The sequence below is a fragment of the Lycium ferocissimum genome, chromosome 4 (genome assembly GCF_029784015.1).
Source record: "Lycium ferocissimum isolate CSIRO_LF1 chromosome 4, AGI_CSIRO_Lferr_CH_V1, whole genome shotgun sequence".
Taxonomy (NCBI): domain Eukaryota; kingdom Viridiplantae; phylum Streptophyta; class Magnoliopsida; order Solanales; family Solanaceae; genus Lycium; species Lycium ferocissimum.
The window spans coordinates 54171723-54181438 of record NC_081345.1 but is presented as its reverse complement, the minus strand read 5'-3'; the positions used below and the strand labels follow the sequence as shown (position 1 = coordinate 54181438).

General features: G+C 38.1%; 1 protein-coding gene across 1 annotated transcript; it reads right to left on the bottom strand.

Moving 5' to 3' along the window:
- Window positions 1–5696: 5696 nt before the first annotated feature.
- On the bottom strand, window positions 5697–9203 carry LOC132054191 (uncharacterized). The gene is made up of 2 exons (XM_059446241.1): window positions 9197–9203; window positions 5697–6145 (listed from the first exon to the last, which is right to left on the bottom strand). The coding sequence occupies exons 1-2, from the start codon at window positions 9201–9203 to the stop codon at window positions 5697–5699; spliced, it is 456 nt and encodes a 151-aa protein (XP_059302224.1).
- Window positions 9204–9716: the final 513 nt, after the last annotated feature.

Below are 9716 nucleotides of genomic sequence, written 5' to 3'. Positions count from 1 at the left end.
CATTTAGGAAAAATGACCATCTTTCTTCTTATGAGATCGTGCGATAGAGCTGAGTATAAGATTTAATCCTCCCTAATAGTGTGTTGTGATTTCAGAAATGCTGCCAAAAGGAAAAGCTAAAGCCGCCCAGAAGGGCAAGACTACAATGAAAAGGCGGGCAGAAAGAGGGCCGCCTATGAATGTAGATGAGGGCGAATCACACCACGAGGCTCCATCTAATGCCTCCACTACTTCGCCTATTACGGAAGAGCAAGAAAGGGCTTTAGTTCCAGCTCCTATGCCTCCAGTTTCTCCACCATCTCCTTCGGGTCAACAAATGACCGAAGCCATCCAGTTATTGACATAGTTAGTTACCGCCCAGGCACAGCAGCAAGGTTCGGGTATAAGTGACAGGGCTGTTAGTACTAGAGCCCGTGATTTCATGAGTTTGAATCCCCCGGAGTTTTTCGGGTCGAAACCGGATGAAGACCCTCAAAGTTTTATTGATGAAATGTTGAGAACATTGAGGATTATTCATGCCTCTGAAACCGAATCTGTGGAGTTAGCATCTTATAGACTCCGGGATGTAGCGGTTCTATGGTATAACAATTGGATATCATCAAGGAAAGAGAATGCGCCCCCTCCGGTTTGGCAAGAATTTGTAGATGCCTTCATCCGCCACTATTTGCCACCCGAGGTCCGCCGAGCTAGAGCGGATAGGTTCTTAAATTTGAAGCAAGGCAATATGAGTGCCCGGGAGTATAACCTTCAGTTTAATTCATTAGCTAGATATGCTCCAACCATGGTGGCCGACATGGGGGATAGCATGCATAGGTTTGTGAGTGGCTTAGGGCCACATTTATATCAAAAATGTTTAACGGCTTCATTGCAAGACGGGATGGATATTTCCCGTATTCAAGCCCATGCCCAGAATTTAGAAGAGCAACAACATCCGCCAAAGGGCGAACGTGATATTGATAAGGGGCAAAGTAAGAGGGTTATATCCGTGGGCGCCGAGAGCGACTATAGAGGAGGATCGAGGCAGTCCTATTCTAGACACTTAGGCCAGTCGGCGACTAGTGTACCTCCGAGTTGCGGAGCCGAGGTCCGGTGCTCTATTCATTCCGGACCGGATCAGAGTTTCAGAGAGTTGGGCTCTCGATATAGGAGTGATTCAGGCCAGATGAGATGATCTATACCACAATGTACCAAGTGCAGTAAGCTACATTGGGGACCGTGCCGATTAGGGTTGAATGTTTGCTATGTGTGCGGCCAGTCAGGTCATATTATGAGAGAGTGCCCATTTCTCAGCCTACGGGATCCGCAGCCGGTTCTTCGTCATCCATGCACCCGCAGGGCAAGGCTCCCAGACATTAGCAGGACAGGGTAGGGGCAGGGGGAGAGCGCTTAATCTGAGTGGTCCTCAGCATCGTACGTATGCATTGGCTGAGTGACAGGATCTAGAGTCACTCCCCGATGCCGTCACAGGTATATCTACACCTTTGATTATGTGTTAAGGGAGGAATAAATATTTGTATTAATAAGCGAGTATGAATTGAGAGGTTTTGTGCTATGTAGCGACGATAATAGGTAAAGTATGATATGTGGTATTATGGTTCTCAAGTTTAAGGAAGTAAGGTATGAAGAGTAGAACTTCCAAGGTAGTGATGACGATGAGTCTATGACTATAAAGAGCTACTCATGTATAAGATAAAGAAGAGAGGTAAGACACGAGTATGTTAAGCCCACACACACGGATTAACGTAGCTATAAATCATGGGAAACGGCATGAATAAGATGTAGTATAAAAAGGGATATAAGAATTAAAGATTTGAAGGTGAGGCAACGGATAAAAAAAAAAATGGTACAGGTAAAACCCTTTAAGGGGGGAAGCGAGTAAAAAGAACACAAGTATAGAGATTGAACGATAGAACCTAAGATGTGACAGATAGATCTAGTGAACGACGATAGTAATGACTTTAAAGATACCTATGATCTTATATGTATATGTGCCTATGTATGGCTATTATGAAACCCCGAGCTTGTGTGGCCGGGTAGAATATAGTATATGTATATATATATATATATATATATATATATATATGATATTCCGCACGCACCACTACAGTTGGGTACGGATAACCTTGAGCCTTGGAAGGGCCAGGTATGTGAAATACCGACTCTTCGTAGTCGGGTATGCTATGTAAATGCTATGTATATGAAATCAATGTGAGTACGAATATGCTAAGTATATGTAATATATGTGATATGTATATAATACGAATACGAGTACAAGGTGTTACGGGTATGGAAATGCTATGAAAGTGAATATGTAGGTGAATACGAGTATGAATGGAAATACGACTGCGAACACGAATATGTATACGAATATGGATACATGTATATGTATAGGTGTGTATACACACGAATCACTCAAGAACGATTAGGTGACTTGCCAGTATTTATATTTCACCAATGAAACCAAGTGGGACAGATTTGCAAACCATGTAAGACTTAATATCATTATTGAGCAAGAAAAAGGATTGACGAGATATAGAAATTCAAATGAAAGGTGTGATGAGATACGGAAAGAAAGGGGAAATTGAGTCCTCGATATATTAGACCCCATGAGATTATCCGCACTTATTTCAGCCCCCGGAAGAGGGCCAAGACGAGACATCGAGATTATAAGGTATGTATGTTTTTCTTTTATGCATTTGGGTCGTGTGTGACCAATTTATATTGCTATTGTGTTGTGGCCCTGTGAGGCAATGCTATTATGGGTTGTTGTGACAGGATAGTACTGCCATATTACAGGGGAGGCTCTGGCGAAATTTTTCTAGAATTCCCGATGACTTAACATTCGAGGACGAATGTTCCAAAAGGAGGAAAGAATGTTACACCTCAAAAATTTCCCCCTTAGTGTACAGCGAATAGACTCACGAAGGCCAAGATGTGTACGAGGCCTGGAAAAGTAAGAAATAGTCTTAAATGGTCCTAATTAAGATTTCCAAAGACATTCGAGTTAAGGAAAGAAAGTTGTTAAGGAAAGCGGGTCATATGTCGTGTATCGGATAAGAATCGCGAGTATTGAGTTAACAACGTTCTAATGATACTTTGAGGAAGAGTTATAACGTCCCTTAGAATGGTAATGAAGTGTTGAACAAGTGTTAAGAAGCTAAAAAAAAATCGCTGTATTCATAAATACAGCGGAAAAAAAAATGTATACAACAAAAAAACAAAACGAATACAGCGAAAAAAAAAAGTAGTTATGCCATGTAAATATTGAAAATGTAGCTATGCCCAATTTTAAACACCTAAATTGTAGTCATTTAGGTAAAATCCCCTTATATATATACGTCATTCTCCCCAGAATTGGAACAGGCCTTTGGTTGGACAATGGGCGACGGCCCAACACAAATGACAATATATTAAAATGGCTTCTAAAGTATGAAAATGAAAAAGACCTAAGAGTAGTGACCATATGATACCACACTTATTTGCATTAAGATTAAGATAATCTGAATGATTAAGATGTCGCCTGTCACACCCCTTTTTCACCCCGATGAAGCACGCACAAGGGTTTTTATTATTAAAAGGGTTTTTTCCATTTGACATGACGATTTTGAAAAGAGATTTTTTATTTATAGAGTTGCCACTTGGAATTGAGTTTTAGTTTTCCAAGTCACCTTTTTGAATCCCTCATTAAAAGGAAATGACTCTTTAATTTTTGGTTCGCGAAAACAAAAGACCAGGTAAGAAATTTTGTTGATGGGGGAGAAGGTATTAGGCATTCTCCGAGTCGCGTGGTTCTAGCACGGTCGTTTTTATCGACTTATACTCAGCTAAAATTAATTCTTGGACAAAATGTGTTTTAATTGTTTAAACTTAGGAGCGTGTATGCACCCAAAGTCTTTCATTAATTATATATTACTCCCTCCGGATCAAAAAAAGTGTCCACTTAGCCTTGTTTTCTTGGATAAAAAAAGTGTCCACTTATCAAATCAAGCAAGAATTAACCTTGTTTTTCCATATTTGCTCCTATTAAGTGTTATATGATCAAATCTCAATGCCTATTAAATTAGGGGTAGTTTAGTCAAATTACATATTTTTGTCTAGGAGTTAGTATTTTCTTAAGGGGTGTGCAAATGGCTAAGTGGGTTCTTTTTTTGATCCGGAGGGAGTATTAGAAGGTCAAGGAGCGGGGTGACCCACATGACTTTTCTTTAATTATATGCATTTACCTGAGGAGCGGGTCCGCACACATGGTCAACACAATTATTATTAGAGTCGAGAAGCGGAATGACACACATGACTTTTATTTATTTATATGCATTGAACCGAGGAGCAGGTCCGCACACACGGTCAACACAGTTATTATTAGAGGTGAAGCAGCGAGATGACCCACATGACTTTTCTTTAATTATGAGCATTTAACCAAGGAACGGGTCCGCACACATGATCAAACACAATTTTTAACGCGCCTAAAAAATCTACCGTTAAGGGCAATTATTTGTCTCTAAAATAGGATACTTTTTTTTTAAAATTATTTTTTATCATTTTTCACTCTGTTCTTTTATTTTTGCAATGAACCTTGGATTAATCCGCAACTCATCTCGCTCCCTCACAATTGTTTTTTCCAACTCTTTTCTTTTCAACAGTAACGAGATTTGAAATAAATTCGCATCTCATGTCGTTCATCTCACACTAGATTATTAACCAAGCGTTAAATAAAATCATAGGCTCAAAGTATTGTCGTCATATCACCCAAAGAGCTCATATAAGATCATAACTCAAACCAGCGTTTCTTTTAACTCAATGCGCATTTATAGTAAACAATCAGACTGCCTAAACCACTAGTCGGCCAATTAGATACTCAAGTTAAACGAATTTAGAATATAAAATAAAATAAAATATTTTCAGTTAATCAAAAACATGCTTCACTTTGTCAGATTCCAATTCAGCTCAGTGGCCCTTTAGACAAATTATATACTAAATTTTACCAGCATAAGCATGTAAATAATACTCTCAGTGATCTCATATGAAAACTTCCTATAACAAAAATAACATCCACAATATCAAACTAAAGTTTATCATTATAACAAGAACCCAGGATATTATTTCATACAAGCTCATCAAGAACTTACTCTAAAAAAGCTTTAAAATATTGATTATAACGTAAGACATCGAAAGAGCTCATGTACTAACCAAAAATAAGTAAAGATTGGACCTTTATGTCACAATACCTCTGAAATTGGTCGACCAAACAAGAACATGAACGGGAAGCTCGACGGACGATCTCGACCAGAAAACAATCACTGACCGAAGCCTTGAAATCAGATGAATCATGAACTTTTAATGCAACTCGGTTTCGAAGGAACCAGAAGGTCGCGGTGGTGGTTTTGGGAGGTTCTAATGGTGGACAAAAATGGAGAAAAGGGGTGGTGAAAGTGATACTTACATGACTGTTTTGGGCTGGTTTTTGTTGAAGTTTAAAGAGTGTTTCTACGATGTTTGAGATGGAAAAAGGTGGGTAGGCTGGTGGTTCCACGGGCTGCTTTGGTGTAGAAGGGGATGAAGACAGTGGCGTACGCAAGATTTTTCATAAGCAGTGTCACCATGTAAAAGAGTGAACAACTGAATAAATCACTATAATGATATCATATTATAAAAAGACAACTCAAATCATATTAATAAAACTCATTCCAAGTACATTATTACAATTCTCCTCGATGAGATTTCATCTTTTGAAAGGTATCCATAATATCCTCATTAGAAATAGCACTAAGTGCTTCTTTTTCTATATAAGGCACCAAACAACCACTCAAAAGCTCATCATCCATTTGATTTCGTAAGTCAGTCTTAATCAACTTCATCGCAGAGAAAGCTTTTTCAACTGTAGCAGTAGCAACTGGCAAAAGTAAAGCAAATTTCACTAGTCGGAACACGAGAGGATAAGTTCCATGCTTCTTTGTCTCTACTAGTTTCTTGGAAAAATCACAAAGTCCCTTAAGATCGGAAAACCTTTTATCATGATCACGTACATCAACAATATAATTCTCAAGCTGAAAACAAAGGTCAATCCTAGCATGTTCATCAAAATCATCAGGATACAACTCAGCTAATCTCAATATTTTTTCAATGTTAAAGTTTGAAAAAGAGTCAGCTGGGTTCAAGCAAGCAATTCAAGAAGCAAATCGGTTGTCTCTCATCAAAGCGATTATTGAGTTCTTGATGTTGCCAATCAATAATTTTATAAAATATTGCAACTTGGTAGTGATGTAAAACAGTATACTCAACAACTCTCCGACGTGATCTTCCAAGGATAACATAAAACTCATCAAATTTAGGTATCGAAATATCATACTTGGTACAAAATTTAGATACCTCATCAATAAGTGAATCCCAACCTTCTTCTCTTAGTTTTTGCAGTCGCTCCTTTGCCACTCAAACAAGTAGCATGGATTTGCAATGTCTTGCTCTTTCTTTTGAAAAGCTGCTTTAAGCTCATTTGTGATTGCTAAAATAGTGCGCATGAAGTGCAACATGAAGACAACCTCAAATGTTAAACATGCTTTAAGATATCCCTTTGCCCTACACTTACCATACATATATCTCTTAGGAAACAAGTGCTTTCGAGGTTGGAAGGGACCTTGATGAATATACAATCTCCTTATTGCATCATGGTCATTTGGATGATATTTTCGAATAGCTAATCTTTCCCCAGGATCAGTTGGTGAGGAACTTAAATCAATTCCTTCATTTTGTCAATGTTGTTCCGACTCATTAATTTTTTCTCCCAAGTCAATTGAATCTAGAGTTGTTGAACTTGGCTTTGGACGCTTGGAAGATACTTTATGATAATATCGCTCCATTGAAATTTAGGCTAATGCGATGTAATCTGCACAATTAGTAATTAAGGATCAAATATTGATTAGTTCAGTAACTACAATATATAATTGCATTAAATATGTGTTATGGATGCCTTCAGAAAATAAATCGAACTCTGTTCTCAAATTGAAATTTTAACCATCTCGATATTAGCAAGACGTAAAGTAAAAAGTTCATGTCGATAACTCTTACGAGGATTAAAAACTGTCAAGAAACAATAAAAAACAGGTAAATTTAAATATTAATAGAATGAACACTAAATAATTTCATTGTAGAAATCAGAAAGAAAATAAATTGTTGTCATGAAAAAATTGCAAGCACTTAATAAAATATTATGATGAAGAAAATGCTAACCCGATGTGGCAATCGGGATAAAGAACGAGAAGAACTTATATTCTAATTTGAAAGGTGGGCAGTCATCAATTATATTCTAATTGAGAAAAGAATTTTTAAGGTTATGAATTATGAGTTCTTTTTAGGATTTTAGCTTTTAAGCTACTTGACCAATTTGGTATAGAATTAGAGTAGGAAAAAGGCTAAGTTATTTTACAAGTTTTAGGACTATATTTACTGATTTTAGAACCCACTGCCGTGTTGTTCCATTTATATTTTAGTTGCTTTATTGATTTAGAATTTAAATTATAGTATAAGCAACAAAAAAAAAAAGAGGCCAGGCGGGTTTGAACCCGCGACCTTGCTTTCAAAATAGAGCTCTTCACCAACAGACCAATGGGCACGTTTCTACTGAAGCAGTGTCACATTTTGTTTTTAGCTTTTACTTTCGTTCCATTTATTTTTTATATATATTTAGTAAAAAAATTCGACGAAGCAATGTCACGTGACACCCCTCGGCCCAACATAAATCCGCCCTTGGATGAAGAGGTGGTATTTGAATGGCTAAAGGAGCTTTGTTTCGGCGGTTTTACATGATAAAGATGAAGCTCTAATGGTGGCTCCTTGGTGATGATTGACGAGGAAGATGAGTATGATAGTAGGCTACCTAATCTAAAAGGAAGAAGGAGCTACTAAGCTTTTTCATGGATGCTGCGGCTCAATCCTATAGTGTGAAAGTCTTTAGTCTAGGTTATTGTGTGTAGGGTATATGATCTATAAGGATGATTTTAGGTGTAGAGATATTGTGATTAGTGTCTGGTCTAGGTTAGGTCTCTTTCTATTTATAGCATACATATTTGTAGTCAAATCCCCAAAATATTCTTTTGAATAAAAATATCTTGGGAAGGAGAATGAAATATTACCTTCCCAAATGGAATGTGTATTTTGGTGTGGATAAGATGGAATTTTGCCAAGTGGCAATACACTACTGGTTTTTCCTATTTTTGATTTTCTTTTTCATAAAACGGATAAATAAAAATACTACGATTAATATATTAATCAACTACTTTTAAACAAAAAATAAGAAAAACCTAAATAATTATACTGATTAAAACTCAAAAGTATTTAACTAAAAATACGAGGATAAAAGAAATCTATTTTTGTATTTTTCTTTCTTTAAGACACAAAACTTGTACTCTAATAATTAGTGAATATTTTTTGTCCTTTTTTCCCCCACAAATAAACCTACTAAATTAAAAATAAAAGTTAAAATGTCAAAGATTTACTAAAAATGAAAACTAGACACTAAGACAGTGAAAAAGTCTAGGGAGGGTAAAAAATCGGTGCGTCTACATTTGTCCTATTTGACTGGGAACACGAAGAGTTTTCAGATAAATAAGTAGACAAAGAGACTAGTTTGACCCGACCGTTATTCTAAAAGTAGGGGGAAGAAATAAAAGGATGCAATCGAGCCCTGGTTTTAGGCATCCTACATATCCCGAGTTATAAAGGAATCAGGTCACGTGTAGTTCAAGGAGTAAGAAGGTTGGTGGAACATACTGAGTTGGAGAGTAGAGAGAGGTCCTGTCAAGGCTCCGGTCCGCAGTCCTGTTATTACATCAAATGAAAGACAAAAGTCAAAAAGAAAATACAAGTACAAGATCCTATCTATGCAACTTCTCTTGAATCTTGACTTGAATCTTCATGCTTTCTCAAGTGTGAGATAAACACTTTGATCTCGAATTGGCCTTTAAAGTCGACCCCATGCTTCAGGCGAGGTCCTGATCTTGCAATTGAAAGTTGACCCCGTTCTTTAGGCGGGCTCCTGCTACTTCTAACTGAAGTACACCCTATTCTTCAGACGGGCTCCTGAACTTGAAATTGAAAGATATCCCTATTATGCAGGCGGGTTCTTGAACTTGAAATTGAAAGGTGGCCTTATTCTCCAGGTGGGTTCCTAATCATCCTATTCTTCAGGCGGTTCCTGACTTACCTCCCATTCTCATGGGTCTTGACGTCTTTCCATTTATCGGGGGGTCCTAACTTGTTCCCATTCTTCAAGCGGGTCCTGACTTTCTTTCCATTCTTCAGGGGGGTCCTGACTTGTTTTCATTCTTCAGGCAGGTCCTGACTTGCTCCCATTCTTCAGGCGGGTCTTGACTTTATTTCCATTCTTCAGGGGGTCTTGACTTTTTTTCATTCTTCAGGCGGGTCCTGACTTGCTTCCTATTCTTTAGGCATGTCCTGACTTGTTCCCATTCTTCAGGCGGGTCCTGACTTGCTTCTATTCTTCAGGCGGTCCTGACTTTCTTCCCATTCTTTAGGCGGGTCCTGGCTTGCTCTCCATTCTTTAGGCGGGTCCTGACTTTCTTTCTATTTTTCAGGCGGGTCCTAACTTGTTTCTATTCTTTAGGCGGGTCCTGACTTGCTTCCCATTCTTCAGATGGGTCCTGGCTTGCTCTCCATTCTCCAGGTGGGTCCTGACTTTCTTCTCATTCTTCAGGCGGGCCCTG